The 18188-nt window shown below is 40.4% G+C and overlaps 1 protein-coding gene across 1 annotated transcript; it reads left to right on the forward strand.

The window, feature by feature from the left end:
• Nucleotides 1-882: 882 nt before the first annotated feature.
• vps35 (VPS35 retromer complex component) lies at nt 883-17039 on the forward strand. The gene is made up of 17 exons (XM_073464148.1): nt 883-976; nt 2127-2225; nt 3572-3668; nt 4193-4316; nt 6899-7081; nt 8666-8885; nt 9693-9776; nt 9916-10025; nt 10313-10409; nt 11216-11364; nt 11710-11917; nt 12880-13035; nt 13349-13471; nt 13566-13745; nt 14286-14525; nt 15188-15331; nt 15530-17039. The coding sequence occupies exons 1-17, from the start codon at nt 974-976 to the stop codon at nt 15707-15709; spliced, it is 2397 nt and encodes a 798-aa protein (XP_073320249.1). The 5' UTR covers nt 883-973; the 3' UTR covers nt 15710-17039.
• Nucleotides 17040-18188: the final 1149 nt, after the last annotated feature.

Genomic DNA, 18188 nt, shown 5'->3' on the forward strand with positions numbered 1-18188 from the left:
AGTATCCCTTTAATGTGTTTTGAGTTACTGTAATCAAGTTAAACTGTGCTGAGATGAACGTAATACTCACTAACTAAACTGACTATACACTGATACACTGTATCTGGTATTGACTGTGATCACTGCTCTGCTACACATACTTTCTGGTACTGAGATTTTTTTTAGTGTTTTAGTTTTCTTTTGATTTACCTTAGAAGTGAGGCTATTAATTAACTAATGGATTGTTTTTGCTATTCGTTATAAGTTTAATCAGTAAATTTAGCCTACCCCTTTAAATTAAAATTGAAATGATTTGATGCATGCTTGTTTGACTGAGATAGTGCACTTTAGGTTTTCTTCCTTTCTGCCATTTGGAGGTTTTTCCTTTTCCACAGTCAGTGTAGTTAGTTTCTAGTCAAAAATAACAGGGAGCATGGCGTTTGTCCTCAAAGTGTGCTGACCCATGACCTCTGTCAGTGTGTCCTCGAGGCTGTGACAGACAGAGACAGAAGATTCATAGTATCATTGTTGTTGAACTAATCAAAAAGTGTGGACCTGTGGTCCAAATGTATTCGACATAAAGGTATGAATCACTTGCGCAATCATATATGTGTATATGTGTGCATATATATGTGTGTGTGTGTGTGTGTGTATGTATATATGTACATGTACAGTATGTGTGGTGTGTGTGTGTGTGTGTGTGTGTGTGTGTGTGTGTGTACATATATATATTTATTTAAAGTAGTAAAGTTACTACCACTATGTTTATTAGCCTCTTTCATCGGTCATTCGATATGAACCTGTTCCAGTGTTGTCTGTTGTCTCATATGTCTTTAATAAAGGAAACATAAGTTTACAGTCACATCCTGTATTGGAGGAGCTGACCACGCCTGTTCTCTGATGTACAGGCTGAGTGCAGACCGTGAAGGCAGCATTAATGTGAGTCACATGACAGGCCAGCTCCTGCGACTGATCTGATACACATATAATAACCATGGTAAGCACTTTTCTCAACTGAATATTGTTCTGTGTGTTTGCATGTTTCCTCCGATCGCCTGTCTGTGATAAATGTCGGTCAGTGGAACAGCCAGGCTCGAGTGTCTACCTTAAACTGACCTAAAATCAGCCTTGTGTGTGAGTGCTAACATGGCCTAACGCTTCTGAGGCAACGTTAGACAGCGGATAGCTCGGCTAACAAGCTACCTACTGACTGTAAGCGAGTAGCTAGGTGTTCTACTTCATTTGTATTATTCTCGTGACCAATAACAGACCTAACAAGCCCTGATACTCGGTGTTATGTGTTGTGTCAGATGAGATAGGAGGTATTACCCCGGAGACTTGTAGGACTAAACAGGTGACGATGTGACAAGTAATGCTAGCTGTTGTTAGCTTGCTCTTCCGCTTTGCTGTGTCATATTTCACTGAAGCTAAATGTTGTGGACTGAAATCGTTCCAGCGTAAACAAATAGGACTGCTGTCGTCTGTTCAGCACCAGTGTTACACCCAATCTGACACATGTACTATATATTATATACATACTCCCGCATATGCACATGCACGGACATGTTTGGTGCGAACTTGCCTGCGCCACCCGCACACATCTAACGTTGGCTGGCTGAGTACATTACATTTGATCGTGCTCTGATGGAAACTGTAACTGAGAAGTGAAGTTGGGGGACTGACTCTGGAGCAGCCAGGGTCCCGGAAATAGAGGCCCTGATCATGTGTTATACAGGACACTGTCACTGTCAGTCAGAGCACTTGTGGTTTGAATCAGATGACAGAGAGATTAAAATGTACCTGTTTAAAACAGCTGTCCAGACACTGAATACATCTATTAAATCAAATCACTCCATCATGTTAACCCCAGTGAGTTGTATCGAGAGTTTTGTGAATCTTGCTTTATAAAAAGAACCAAATAATGTGATGTTATAAGGTTTTCCCACTGCTCTAGTTACTTCATTCAGTCCAGTCCACTGAAGAAGAGTCAACTGCTAAGTAACTTAAACTAGATAAATACAACCTTTTCCTATTCACAAGTGATGTTCATGTCTTCCTTGGTTGATTCTGCAGAATGATATTAAGAATTGCTCATAGATCCAGCAAAGATTCATCTAAGTTGTGTTTCCCTTCTCCTGGTATTTCAGCCGACCACACAGCAGTCTCCCCAGGACGAACAGGAGAAGCTTCTCGATGAAGCTGTGCAGGCTGTTAAGGTCCAGTCGTTCCAGATGAAGCGATGCCTGGTAGGATGATTGCAGTTTGTTGTAAACATAATTATTGTGGTGATAACTGTGTGAACCATTAGTTCTCAGCCCTGTTCTGAATACTGCACCCCTTGTGATGAGCTGACCAACCTGAAGAACCTAATAACTGAGGGAAAATACTGCCATCTCCAACACACATGTTCATACGTTTTCTTTAGGAAAATGGCCTCCACATCATGTGTTACAGCTCAACGAAAATATCTTTTTTGACTTCATATATCAAGGGCATGTTATTTTCTTTGAAGTAGCTGCTCTGGACCACTGAATCACTGCTCACATGTCAGATTTGTTTCCGTGATCAAATAGCGATTGAAATTCCATAATGAAGTGAAACAAAACGGTATTTCAGTCTGATTACCAAGAGACCTTTAAGAAGCAGCATATGTTCATGCTGTTGGTATACTACTAACTGCTGGTGCTCACCATCAGCTGCTAGATTCAAAAGGATCTCAGTGGCCCTAAACTATGCTGTCATAACTTTAGTCAAATCAATTTACCACCTAATATTAAACGTAATTGTTCACATCCAAACAACATGATCTGAGAGAATTCATATGTACAAATATGTGAACATATGTGAACATCATTGCTTATTGGACTGCTGCAATCCAAAATCAGAAACAAAGCTGTTCTGAAGGCTGAAGGTGCAACAGCACCTTGCCATTGCTGTATTCCCACTGCTTGGTTCAGCTTGAATCTCTTGGAACTATTCTTTTTTGGTTTTCCATGCATAAAAATTGTGCCTGGTACTTGGTACTTTTTTTGGTGTCAAGGTTGCAAACGAGCTGACCCAATACTAAGTTGATAGGGCAGACCACTGAATAGACATCCTGCACATTGACCACAGTCTGCACCTCAACTTTTTATATTCTCTCAGCCAGATTTTAAAAAAATGGCAGCCTGCAAAATGTGGCTAATTGATGTAGTGCAGAGGTTCCTCTGTTTTGTTACCAATGAATGGATATCTTCCATTGTTCCTATGTGTTTGTGTCACGTTGAAGATGTCAGGCCAGTGTCACAGTGTTGCTATGATGTACAGTTAGGAATCCTACCTTCATTGCTGTATCAGCTGCATTGGAAAACAAACTTAAGAAAAGTATGATACCAAAAGCACATCAAGCAGAACTGAGCCATACAATGAGCTGGAAAGACGGCAGAAGATGCTTCCTGTTGTGTTGTGTGGCTCTTATTAATTCTATACATACCAACATTTTCAGTGTATAACCTTTTTATATGTGTGATATAACTGATGTCTTGGATATTGAAATATTTTGTTTGTGGTTATTTTGCATGTTCATAGCTTGACTGTGTTGTGTGGTCCGCAGGACAAGAGCAAGCTGATGGATGCTCTCAAGCATGCGTCTAATATGCTGGGTGAGCTGAGGACCTCCATGCTTTCTCCAAAGAGCTACTATGAGCTCTGTATCCTTTATGGTTGGCAGTTATACATATTGGACATTGCACTTTTTTTTTGTTACTTATATGTTTTAAATAACTTATCTTGGACAGTCAGAAAAGAATCTGGCAGAAACCATGTGCAAGTTTCCTGTTTTCACTCTTTTTACTTTAGGTGAGATTTATGTGCTTGTTGATCATGGAGTGAACATTATCAGATTTGTGTGACAAATGACCTAACCCCTGTTGACCCATCCTGGATTCTAGCACCATTACACCAGGAAAACAATCACCATCAAGCAACGTCTTGACTGTCCTCTCCTTTCTCTAAATCAAAAACTCCTGATAAACTAATGAGATTAAAGACAGCATCTATTCTAACTCCAGAAAGGTCTTCAGCACTTGACAACTTCTCTTCTGAGTACATCAAATATGATGGACAACCTGGCACAGGCTTAAAAATAGCAGCTTATGTCAGTAATTTAAAATCTGTGTTTTTGTTTATGGCTGATTCAAGATGGGTTTGCACTGTTCCCTAACAGTCTTTTCAGATATGGCCATCTCTGACGAACTCCACTACCTAGAGGTTTATCTGACTGATGAGTTTGCCAAGGGACGCAAGGTGGCAGATCTCTATGAACTGGTCCAGTATGCAGGCAACATCATCCCCAGACTGTAGGTATCACCTGAAACTATACTTTAATTAAACAGGGAGTAGCTTCAGAAGGATTAAGACCCTTATTTTACATTGAAGAAATTATTTTCTTTCACCATTCTGCACACATTTAATTTTAATATATTGTGTAAATCATAAAAAATGTAAAAGCATAAAAATACTAACATACATTGCAGTCTTTTGCAGTGTTTATACATTTTTGCTCCATACTCAAGCACACTGGATCTGACATGAAACAATGATCATGAGGGTTAAGCACTGACAGCGGTGGTGACTGGTGATTGTACCTGGATGTGGCTTTAGTCTATCTATCCAGCAGCCGTTAGTCTGTACAGGAAGTTACAGAAACACTGTGCAGTCTTCAGTTGTTAATTATGACAAGGCAGCCATTAACATGGTACTTGGGGGATCTGTTATATCGGTTCTTGGCTCAACCTCCATTTTACATTTATTGTACATAAATCATCTAAGCACACATGTTCCTCAACAAATATAGTCCATAGGCGTAGTCCAACAAAGGGGAAGGAAATGCATGACTAGCTTTCATTATGTTATTGATCTGTCAGATATTTAAGATATTTAAACAGTCAAGGATTCACATCTGTACAAATGTTATTTTCACAATCCTTACGTTCCCATTACCAGAAATGTTTATGTTGCTTAATACTTGCTTAATACTTAAATAAATCAAATTAGTCCAATGATAATAAAGACAAGAACCACCATATATTGTGCACAGTTAATATGTTCATATGAATGTAGGCTGTATAGTATTCATCATCATTGCCCACACACCATGTTTTATGTTAACAGAATAAAGTTTCAAAATCACACAAATAATAGCAAAATCTCTCTAATTTAGCAGAAATAAAATGTTTCTAATGACATCATATTGTTGAGTCAATATCTAAACCAATCAGGTGTTAGATCAGGCCAGGGGTTTGCGATCATTGGAGAGCAACTGCACGGCCTCGCTCTAGTGAGATTATTGATGCCCACGTGCACGACATCAGAGCAAGTTGGGGTCAAGCCAGACACAAATCTAAGTCTGTATCCAAATATGTGGACTTCACAGCTCTTGCAGACTCGCGGACTTTGCGGGCGTGATCATTGCAAGTCCACGAGTGCTGTCAGAACGCACATTTCATCCAGTCCACAAGGGCTTTCATGCGGATGGTTTTGCAGACTTCCATGGAGCCCGCTTGGGCTGCAGACTTCACCGATTTAATTACCCACAATTCATTGCAATACGGACGTGACATTGTAGAACTAATTATGAATATGTTAAACAATTACTTTATTGAAACGTTACTTAAATTGCGTAGGCTAGTAATATTCAACCACGTCTGGCCCCTAACAATTCAATCAGAAAAACAAATGCACTCTATACAACAGCTTAGCTTGGCTACTTAATCTGTCTTCTTTCTCACCATGCTAAAAGATCCTCTCAAAAACAGTAGAAATGGCTGTCTGCATACTTTGAGACATCACTCAAAATGTGGTTTTGCATTGGGTCTTGCCTCTCTGTCTTGCCTTTCTCTCCTCTGCTTTCTGTGTCTTGTTTGAACAAGGGCGGGGCTGAGCTCCTCCACCACACACACACACAGAGCGACAGCAGAGCAGAGGTCACAACCGAGAGAATGAAACAGACTTGAGGTTGTATTTTACTCAACCAAATGAAAACATTGCTCATTATCTATTAGTACAACAAAAGCTGCCTGTAAGGGCAGTAACCATAACCCTAACCCCCCGGAAAGTCCTTGGCATCCCTCAATTTCCTGTTAAGCCCCCTCTGGACAGCCTGTAGCTCCTCTGTCTTGGCACACACACTTCTTCCTCCCTTTTCCTGTCGAGGATGTCTTTGTGTATCCATAGTTTGTTGTTTGTGTAGGCACAAATGGCTTGTATGTTGTACCGGGTGCAATATGTTGTGGTCCAGTCCACTGAGTGGGGGACGGGCAGAGGAGGTTCATGTCCCTCTCATGCTGGCATCTATGAGCTCCAGGGTCTTATTCCCCCTTGTTGCACAATCCACACACAGAGGTTGCACTTTTCCACAGTGGTTTGGGTGCAGCTCCTCCTCAGCATCCTCCAACTCTGCTTCAGCATCAAAAATCCAACATGCTGTTCTCTTTTCTGCCACCAGGAGTCGAAAATACTAAACCTGAGATTTTGTTAAGAAACAAACGGTGTTATTGCATCACAGATAAGACGCAATTAACATCCTTTTCATCCTTTACAGTCTTAGTTAAAGGCAAGCTGAGCCTTCAGCCATGGGGACAGGGTTAGGATAGGATTGTTTCTCCTCTTTTTTATCTTTGTCTCATATCCTAAAATCTTTTTTCCTTCTAATTAGATCTCAGTGTAGGTCACAGAGAGCAGGAGGGACAGTAAGCTAATGCTAAAAAGCTAACGCTCCAGACATGCCTGTTCCTTTAAAAAAAAAATGTATTTGATGTAATTTTTCTTTTGTTTCCTTTGGAGAGTATGAGAGGGTCTTGCTGCTGTTTGATTATCAGCTGATGTATTTAAGTATTTACAAACTTCTTTTGAGACCAAGCTTCTGCCCCTGTCTCCACAGCTATCTGCTCATCACAGTGGGTGTGGTGTACGTTCGCTCCTTCCCCCAGTCTCGTAAGGACATTCTGAAGGACCTGGTGGAGATGTGTCGTGGTGTCCAGCACCCACTCAGAGGCCTCTTCCTCAGAAACTACCTGCTGCAGTGCACCCGAAACATACTGCCAGATGATGGAGAGCAGGCAGAGTAAGTTCAGCTTTTTTTCTTTGCGCCTCTCATCTATGCTATTTTTGAATACATTTAAAAACTTTACTTTCTAGAATCTAAACAATCTCTTAATCAGTTATGGTAGCCTTTGAAAGAATCCTTTAGTTACCAGTGGTGGCTCGTCAATAGGGGGCGCTAGGGCGCCGTCCCACATGAAGAAGAATCATAAAGACCTCATTGAATAAGACTTTATATTTTTAAATGAGCAACCTAAATATTATACAGTTAGTGAGTAACATGTATAATCTGCAGTGAAATTCTACGTTGTGTAAAGTTACTGAGAGGTGAAAACAGTGCGTAAAGGAGTTGGCATAGGAGCAGATGACGTAGAAGTTCATTGAGAGTCAGAGGGCCCTTCAATGATAGTGAGGAGAATAGATTGAAATGGAGAAAGAAAGTTCAGTTAAGTTGCTGAATACAACACTGTTTGAGAGGAGAACAGTGAAAGAGCTCAGACAGTAGACAGTACACCCCGTCTTTCATGAGGCTGGTTTGCTAAGAAGTCGTGGCTAACTGCATGCAGAGAGGTTGGTGCTTTATTTTGCTTTCCCTGCCTCCTTTTTCAAACAGCAGGAACCGAACGAGCATGGATTTAGTCAGGTTTGACCGATTTGAAGCAGAAAAAGTGAAAAGTCACGAACAAGCTGAGAGCCACATGGAAAATGCGATGGGTTTTGGCATGTTAGGTAGAGTTAATATTCCTACTCAGCTTCATGAAGGCTACAGGATAGGGATCTGAAGACAACAAGGAGGTTGACTAAAACAGGCACATCTTGTCTAAAATAATAGACTGTGTACAGTTCTGTGGTGTGTTTTGAGCTCACCCTGCGTGGACATGATGAAAGTGAACGCTCAGGCGTTTTCAGAGTTCTGGTGGATTTTGTAGCATCACTAGATGCAGCAGTAAAGAACATCTGCAGAGAGCTGCTGTGTTTTAAGGAACATCTAAGACAGGACAGAATGAACTGTCAGTTTAGAGGGAGCACATCATTGAAGAAGTCAGGACTGCTGTCTTTGTTATTTCGTGTCATTTTAGTCATTTTTCAAGCTTAAATGTCAAACATTTGCTGTTTCCAGCTTCTTGAAGAGTCTTTATGTTTTGGGCTGATGTTTGACAGGCACGGCTCTGGGAATTTGTAAATAGAATAAAAAATGTTTTCAAAACTTTTTGAGTTTTTAATGAGGGTCATTTTTGGTATTTAGTAATAATGTTTTTTGTGGAAGAACCATATCAGACAAATATTACTGTTCCATGCAGAGTATTTTTATTTAAATGTATTAAAATAGACTGGTGTGATGGGCTTTGTCACATCCCACTGGTTATAGTGCATCTGAGAAATTCCTTTTACATACTGCTGGAGCAGGAGTGTAATAATAATGACAATATTAGTAAAAAAAATACAATAATTATAATAACAGACAATTTGAGTTCTAAGTTCAACAATAGAGTTCTAAGCTGGTGAGTTGTTGATGGCTGCTTGTTTCATTTTGTACTTCACATTTAGACATGAGGTTAATATCAAGCTTTGACCCTGTACTAAATGTGTAGCCTTAACTCCACAGGGGATCAGAGGAAATGACCGGTGATATCAACGACTCCATTGACTTTGTCCTTCTGAACTTTGCTGAAATGAACAAGTTATGGGTTCGAATGCAGCATCAGGGTCACAGCCGAGACAGAGAGAAGAGAGAGAAGGAACGACAAGAGCTCAGGATCCTGGTGGGAACCAACCTCGTTCGCCTCAGCCAGCTGGAGGGCGTCAACGTGGACAAGTACAAACAGGTGTGTGTGTGTGTGTGTGTGTGTGTGTGTGTGTGTGTGTGTGTGTGTGTGTGTGTGTGTGTGTGTGTGTGGGGATTCATTTGTCGTGGCAATACTTCTCTGCAGTGATATAACTTCTTTTGGCATTTATTTGATTTTATAGCTAATTGACATTCATGTTATAATCAATGAATGAATGAATGATTAATGAGAAACCAATGCGTCCCTTCAAAAAATGTGCAGCTTTTTTAATTTGCTGAGTTAGAGGAAACTGAAATGCTGTTTACAACAAATTCTTTATTATTAATTACTTTTTCCAAATTAAACCTTGAGTGTTATTTTGTTAATTTCTGTTAATTCTGTAAACATGATCACTTCCTCTCTGTTATTTCCTTCCTACTGCGCAGCTCTGTTGTCAGTTGGTCTCTGCATGTTGATGTACCTCTTTTATTCAGTTAAAAAAGCTGCTTTTATGACTTTTTTTTTCGACTCTTGTCCGTTTGTCTGTCTGTTGGTTTGTTGGTTGGTCTGTCGGCAGGATTACACAAAAACTACTAAAATGATTTTGATTCGAAAGGGACAGATCCAGGGATTTTTTCTCACTCTCAGTAACATTGTGAGACATTTTTGTTGATGTCTCAGGGTATGATGCATGGATGTTGATTTTTATTGTACTGAACTGTTAGGCCTTGGTGAAGTTTTGCACTCTACTGGGTGTGACTCTAGTGTGCAACATTTGACATGTCTCCTGACACATATTGCACCATCATGTCATAATCATGTCACCTGTGTGGTAAAACAGTCTTTCCTCTTTATTTCTCTCCACAGATTGTTCTTGCTGGAGTGCTGGAGCAGGTTGTGAACTGCAGAGACTCGTTGGCTCAGGAGTATCTAATGGAGTGCATCATTCAGGTAGACACCTGGGACACATCAGTACAATCTGTTGGATTAGTGTTGGACTAAATTTGACCATTAATTCATGTAGACTGGTATCCAGTCTACGTTTTTAAAAATGAATTTAATAAATAAAAAACTGTTTTCGTTTTGTAAGGTTTTCCCAGATGAGTTCCACCTTCAGACCCTGAACCCTTTCCTGCGTTCCTGTGCTGAGCTCCATCAGCATGTCAATGTCAAGAACATCATCATTGCCCTCATTGACAGGTACAGGAATTCACTGTAAATTTGCAAACATGGACTGAGGATCTCAGTTAAGTGTTGGTTTGAAATTTTACTGCATTAGCAATGTCATTATTTGCATATACAAATTAAATTAACTGATTAACTGATCAGAGCAGTTAAGTGTTCATGTTGTCAGTTGCTTGAGTCCTTAAACTTAACCAGATAATTGGCTCCATATACAATGGACAGAATAACTGGATCCTTTCTGTAAAAAGGAAAAGTAACTTATATTGACATAGTAAGTGAGAATTTCTGTCTCCGATTTCCAGACTTGCTCTGTTTGCCCATCGAGAAGACGGCCCTGGTATTCCAGCTGAGATCAAACTCTTTGACATCTTCTCTCAGCAAGTGGCCACTGTCATTCAAGTAGGTCACATTACAGGTTAATGTTGGTTGTCAGAAGTCCAGGTCCAGGTCTGGGTCGGAGAAAAGTCTGGATCCTGTTCCAACACTTTGTCAAAAACACCTTCAGTTACAAAAATACTCAGGAAAAAGGAAACCACCAGATGAGCAGAATCTTTTGCAAGAGAGTTTTGTCCAGTCAGCAACACCAGCAAACTTGTGCAAGTTCTGGAACCCAACTGGATCCGAACCTCTGAGGCTCTGTTTATATACCCAGTGAGACTCCTGTACTCTCCACCTATGCTCCTTAACATCCACCTATCAGAAGCTCTTCCACTGATGATTGGTTTGGCTCTCTGCTTCCACGGGCCTCGACTACTGATAACAAACACCCAGTGACTTTCCCAGCTGCTGACTTCAGCATTTTTCACTGCTGCTTCGTAGTTTTCCACTGCTGACATCGGCATTTTCTGCTGACTGCATTGTTTTGGGGCTTTTTCAAAATAGATGTTTGTTTTTTTTAAATGTTAAATCAACGCATCTTAGCTTTTAAACTGTGATTTAAACACAGTATACAAGTTATAATACACTGAGTACATGAATTATTTGATTTGGTTATTGTTAAAGTTTACCACAACATTAGGTTAACCCGGTCTGTGAGACTGTTTAATCAGTGTGTACGCAGTAAGAATGTTGTTTAATTCAGACAGGATGCACTTATCAAGATGAGGCCAAGTGAATTTAATGACTATTTTTATTGCACAAGGCTGTAGTGAGATGTCCTTGCTCATTCCTTGACTTTTGTTTTCATTCTGTGATTTCTCCTTCAGTCTCGCCAGGACATGCCATCAGAGGATGTGGTCTCTCTTCAGGTCTCTCTCATCAATTTGGCCATGAAGTGTTATCCTGATCGTGTGGACTACGTAGATAAAGTCCTGGAGGGGACCGTGGAGATATTCAACAAGCTCAACTTGGAACAGTAAGACCCGAAAGTCCTGACACACTAGCCCTTTTCACACAGAGATTCTGCAATATCGCCACAACGAGGCACGCATCTTCACTGCTTTTGTATTTTCACAATGAACCTGTGCTGAATGGTCCTCGGAAAGCATGCAATATTTATTCGTGTTCACGGTACTGAGTCTCGCAGTAACTGGAGATTTACTGGAGAGTGGAAGTTGTTTCTCCATGCAAACCTTTCCAACTCAGATATGATCATAGACGGGGTAGAACAGAGAAAGTAATTGCCTTCTGAATATAATCTTTGCCTCGCTTGCTCTGTCTTGTGTGTCACACTTTGACCCTTTCCTTTTCCCTCCTGTAGCATAGCGACAAGCAGCGCAGTGTCAAAGGAACTTACCCGACTGTTGAAGATCCCTGTGGACACCTACAACAACATCCTAACGGTGCTGCAGCTCAAGCACTTCCCACCGCTCTTCGAGTACTTTGACTACGAGTCACGCAAGAGCATGAGTTGCTACGTGCTGAGCAACACGCTAGACTACAACACTACCATCGTGGCACAAGAACAGGTTGGATTTCTAGTTACCACTTTAGCACAAGGTTTTGTTTTGTCTTTTTTGTTTAAATTCTTCACATAACTATCAGCGAATGCAGCACCAACTGGTATCACCAGACCGAATGTTGATATTGGATGATTACGCAAGATTCTGATTGCTCACACACTGCTAACATTTTAAATGTACTTCTACAGTATTTTTGCCTAGCAGTAAAAAAACTACCGTGGTATGGTGAAGGTTGGCCAGTGGACACTTGGTTAAGGTTACAAAAAGATCATAGTTACAGTTGGGGGGGGAAAGCAACATATATTATTGGTTTGTGAAGCAGAGCTACATCAATTAGGCGATCAGAAGAAAATTAGTTGCCAACTATTTTGGTAATTAATCCTTTCAGCCATTGTACAAGCAAAAATGTCAAACATTTCCTATAAAAGGATTTGTTGCTTTTCTTTGTCATTTACGATAATACATGAAGAGTCTCTGGGTATTGGACCTGTTGGTTGGGCTCTGTGAAATTGTGATTGGCATTTGTCACAATTCTATACACTAAATGATTGATTGTTTAATTGTGAAAGTTGCAGCCCTACATTAAAGATAGAAGTGCTACTCACCCATTCAGCACCCTCATTTATCCATCACTGGCACTGAACATAAGCAGTGGACATAAATTGACGCTTGAGCTTAAGCTGTATTTATGATTTATGACTCAGGGAGTTACAGTACTGGGAGTCCCACCACAGATAAAGATGGCGTAGGTTTATATGTTTAAGGTAGCATCAGATTTCACACTAGAAACACAAGGAGGCTTTTTTCCTCTTTATAGCATGTTACTCACAGTAACTTGCATCGGAGATGGTTTTGCTAGATGTGTGTCACTGAAAAGGTGAAGACTACTCAGTCTTTCTTCACTCAATCAAATTTTGGAGAAAAGTGTGTCAAGTCTAAACTCGTCCCTCCATCCCTGGTTTCTCTAGGTGGACGCCATCTTGAACTTGGTAGCCACACTGATACAGGACCAGCCAGACCAACCTGCTGACGATCCTGACCCTGAAGATTTTGCTGAGGAGCAGAGCCTTGTTGGTCGTTTCATCCATCTGCTCCACTCTGAAGATCCTGATCAACAGTACCTTGTGGGTCCTTTTCTAGACATTAAAGGAGCATACCAGAGATTTTGCACATTTATTTCACATACTAGATATAGGATGTACTTTATTGCTATTACCCTACTTTATATTACTGCTGAGTATCTTGGAAACATGCTGTAGTGTTTGCTTTTTAAGTATACTTACCACCCTGGCTAAAAGTATGACAAAAAGTACAGTACGCTTTGGAAAATGATTTTGAATTGTCATGATTTTAATGTGACTTTGTGGTTGGTTGGCTACAGTGTCTATGTCGTCATCTATGTTGTTCATTGATGTTGACTTTCTGATCTGTGGTCAGATTCTGAACACAGCCCGGAAACACTTTGGTGCGGGTGGAAACCAAAGGATTCGCTACACACTCCCTCCTCTGGTGTTCGCTGCCTACCAGCTGGCCTTCAGATACAAGGAGAACTCTTCACTGGTGTGCAAGCATCCCTATTCACCACATTTCAAATGCTGTATTTCTGCTTTTGTTTATCCTATAATTAAATTATCCAAAATCTGTTTCCCATCAGGATGACAAGTGGGAAAAGAAGTGCCAGAAGATCTTTTCCTTCGCTCACCAGACCATCAGTGCACTTATCAAGGCTGAGCTTGCGGAGCTGCCTCTGCGACTCTTCCTGCAGGGGGCACTTGCTGCAGGCGAGATTGGCTTCGAGAACCACGAGACTGTAGCTTATGAGTTCATGTCACAGGTAGGATGTTTGATAAAATCGTCAGTTCTTTGAATCCCTTATAAGAAATTGTTTTTTTCTTGCTGTCTTTAAAGATTCATGTCAAGAGTTAAAGGAGAAATTTGTAACATATGGCTAGACTTTTAGTTTAAAACATTCAAAAAATGAACTAACATTATCAACATAATGTAAAGACTCAACGGTGTCGACTGTTGTAGGTGGTAGTAAGTCTAACAGTTACTGGAGATTTGGCCATTATTCAGCATTGAGTATTAGTCTTCAAGTGGATCTGCTAACACTTAAACTCAGCCTTTATTTTAGACATTCTGTGCAAAACAGAATGTGTGATGTTAGTTCATAAAACAAGCTACACAGCACAAGTTGAGGGCAGTAACATTGAAAATTGGTCGACGAATCCAGACTAGAAGAAGTTTTGAAATTCTGACAAAAATCCCAGAGGCAACCATGGTGATTTGATTTTTAAATATTTGACTGTTGTGTGTCTCTTTCCCTCCTTTCCCACCAACCCTATCTCACCCATGAATACATTCCTTTTACCAGGCCTTCTCTCTGTACGAGGATGAGATCAGCGACTCAAAAGCTCAGTTGGCAGCCATCACACTGATCATCGGTACCTTCGAGCGAATGCGATGTTTCAGCGAGGAAAACCACGAGCCGCTGAGGACTCAGTGTGCTCTGGCTGCCTCCAAGCTGCTGAAAAAGCCTGACCAGTGCAGAGCCGTCAGTATCTGTGCCCATCTTTTTTGGTCAGGTCGCAGCACTGACAAAAATGGTGAAGAGGTGCGTTGAATTGTTTCGTTTTGGGTTTCAGAAAAGGGAACAAAATCTAGTGTTTGTACATACCACCACTGTGAGTAAAGGTAGTTGGTGTAATGGTCTCCACACCAGCTGTATCTTGGAAGCCATGATGGGCACAGCTGCAACCTGTAATTGTATTCAATCAAGGAGTAACATAGTTATGCTAGAATTATGCACATGGTGATGATAAATGCACTGTAGAAAATCTGAGTTAAGCACACTGAAGCTACTGTGGCACTTCTTTTGAGCTTTCTGGTAAGCCTGTATGAATACAGCACATTTAATCAACTGAAAGAAGTTTATTAGTATTTTTGGTGCATTTTCTGCCTTTTTATATCAAAGACATACCAGAGGAGACAGAAAATGAGAGGAGGAGTTGGTGGTTGACATGCACCAAAGGTCCCCGGGGGGGCTTGAGCCAAACAGTTCATGCCTTAAATCCAGAAGTTCTTGGGGAGCCCAAAATAGTTCTAATTTAAAATGCAGATAAATGGTATAAAAGGAAACTATTTTAGACCCAATAGTTATCTTATGATAATATAGATAATATTTGTCCGGTAGGTTTGCTAGATCATTGATCTGCCACATTTTCGTTGTACATAAATGTGTTACCACATTGCTAACTACTGATGTTGCATCTTCAGATCCGTGATGGTAAGCGGGTGATGGAATGTCTAAAGAAAGCTCTGAAGATTGCCAACCAGTGCATGGACCCATCGCTGCAAGTCCAGCTTTTCATTGAAATCCTCAACAGATATGTCTGCTTCTATGAGAGGGAAAACGATGCGGTAAGACACCATAAATGTCAAATTTATCTTTTCACCAGTTTTATTTAATCTTGAAATTTGCTTCACTCTCTGTAGGAACACACACAAGAGTAAGCGTTCTTATGTGGCTGCACTCATATGAAGCCAATATAATTTTTAACCTTCAAAATACACTACAAACAGGAATTCTACATTGTGACTTTTCCTCTACCCATCCAGGTGACTGTCCAAGTATTAAACCAGCTGATCCAAAAGATCAGGGAAGATCTCCCCAACCTGGAGGCTAGCGAGGAAACGGAGCAGATCAACAAACACTTCCACAACACACTGGAGCATCTCCGCCTGCAGAGAGAATCCCCGGAGTCTGAGGGCCCCGCCTATGAGGGCCTGGTCCTTTAAAACAGTTGCAGGTTGGGAGGATGTGAAGCCCATCAATAGATTTTCACTATATTATGAATATACAACTGCACACACAAATGCCATCCTGTAGGCCAGGAGTAAAAAATAATGTCAAGAAGAGCTAAAAGAACTCACTCTTTCATTTTACTATTGTTCATTTTCCTGCATCATCATCTCCTCACTGTCCCTCACTAGCAGAACTGTTTTCTGCAGCAGGTCGGAGGTGTTACATCCAAGTGTGTGCCAGAAACCCTGCACAAGTCTTAGGCACCATTCCTTTTCAGAATTCCTACTTGACCAATTTGTCTTTAACCTGTATCATATTATCGTCAATAGTAGACTGCTGTTGTTAGGTGTATCCACTGAGCCATCAACCCCTCACTTGTTCACGTCTTTCCATATTGAGAAGTGAATGTATTAGTTGAGTGTATAAAGGCTACAGAATTTAGTAGTGGTATTACAGCTTTGTTACATACAAGCTAGTTTCCAGTCCTGAATAATCAATAACTCTGCTGTTCTTTATGATGGGACCACCCAAACTGAAGACCAGACAAATGGAAGCACATGCAAAGTTTGGCCCCACAGGCATGATGTTGTTCCCATTAAAAACCGATAAATGTTTAAGAGCAGAGTCAAAGCAGTTAGTAATTGTGAAGCAATTTGCATGATCCTCAATCCTCTAGCCATCCCAGCTGGGTTGCAAAGAAATGACAAATAGCCTCACTGATCCAGTAGTTTTGTAGGTTGCAAAAATTGTCATACTTAAGCTCATACATGAGTAGAGCTTCTTTTTAATAACGTCAGATTTGTCTCAGCCTCCATATTTTATGTGTTGGTTTATTTCTGGACTTCTCACCAGTGTATTGACCCATTCAGAACTGCAGCATGTGATGGCATGCTTGTGTGCTTGTACCAAAAGACCTGGTTTTCAGTTTATTCTATATGGATCCCACCAACTACAGTTACTAAATTTGTCCAATTTCTGTCCATCAATGAAACCCTATTACTTGGTGACACTGTCCTTTCAGATTAAACTGTTGTGGAGGGTGTGCAGTGATTCCTCAGGATTGTATGCTAGTTGACGAGTTGCCATACTGAGTACCTAAGGATGTACAAGTTTGGTTTTGGAGTTGTTTGCTGCAGCATCTGACACTGTCTGCTAATCTCTCTTTCTTAACTATTATTGTTGATTTTTTGGAGAGAGTATTGAATGATTTCTTTCCCCTTTCTGTATCTGTATGTAAACCCACTTGTAAATCAGATAAGGAAAAATGCAGATTAAATAGCAATTATCATGTCATTTGCTGAAATAAAATTGAAATTAACAATACATATCTACATTGTGTTTATTTTACACACAGCATATGAATATAATAAAACTCATTTTGTTAATATATGGTGACTGTCATATATTATGTTTTTAATTATTTCATACAACAAAAGACGTAGATATTTCAATTTTTTTCAATAAAAAAATCAGATCGGAAATAGTGTAGACATCTTTAAATGAGGTTTATTTTAGCTAGAAATGGCTGATTCTTGACTGAATATCTATGTAGGTACAGCGTACACGGGACCATTTTCAGCATGGCTGAAAACTAGAACTGATTAAAGAAGCAATAAAATTGGCCTTTCTTAGGCTAGTTGAGTATCTGGAGCATCAGCATATGTGGATTTGATAATAGTCTCAAAATGGCCAGAAAAAATATATACAAAAAGAACTCTTCTGAAACTTGTCATTTTATTCTTGTTATGAGAAATGAAGGCTATTCCATGTGAGAAAATTACCAAGAAACTTAAGACCTCATACAACAGGGTGTACCACTCCTTTCAAAGAAAAGTGCAAATTGGCAGAAAGACAAGTGGGAGGCACCCCATAACTGAGCAGGAGGACAAGTACATCAGAGTCTCTAGTCTGAGAAAGGGATGCCTCACAAGTCCTCAACCGGCAGCTTCATTAAATGGTACCTGCAAAGTCTCAGCGTCAACTGTGAAGAGGCGACTCCAGGATGCTGGCCTTCTAGGCAGAGTAACAAAGAAAAAACCTTAGAAAAAACCTTAGACTGACTAATAAAAGGAAAAGATTAAGTTGAGCAACAAAATACAGACATTGGAAACAGTAAGACTGGAAAAGGTGTTATGGGCAAACCAAAGTCAGCCGTGTGAAGAAATGTGATGGTCTGGGGTTGCTATGGTGCTGATAACATGGGAGATTTGTACTGGGTTATAAGGAAGGCTGTCTCTCCATTTTGCAACATCATGCCTTACCTATTGGACGGCAGTTGACTGGAGCCATCTTCATCCTACAACAGGATAATGACCCAAAGCACAGCTCCAAACTATGAAGAACTATTTGTGGAAGAAGCAGTCAGCTGGTGTTCTGTCCCGGACAGTCACTGGATGTCAACTCTATTGAGCTGATGTAGTTTGACTGTATGGTATGTAAGAAGTGCCCATCAAGCCAAGGTGACATTTTTTG

This window comes from Pagrus major, chromosome 4 (genome assembly GCF_040436345.1).
Source record: "Pagrus major chromosome 4, Pma_NU_1.0".
In the NCBI taxonomy this organism is placed as follows: domain Eukaryota; kingdom Metazoa; phylum Chordata; class Actinopteri; order Spariformes; family Sparidae; genus Pagrus; species Pagrus major.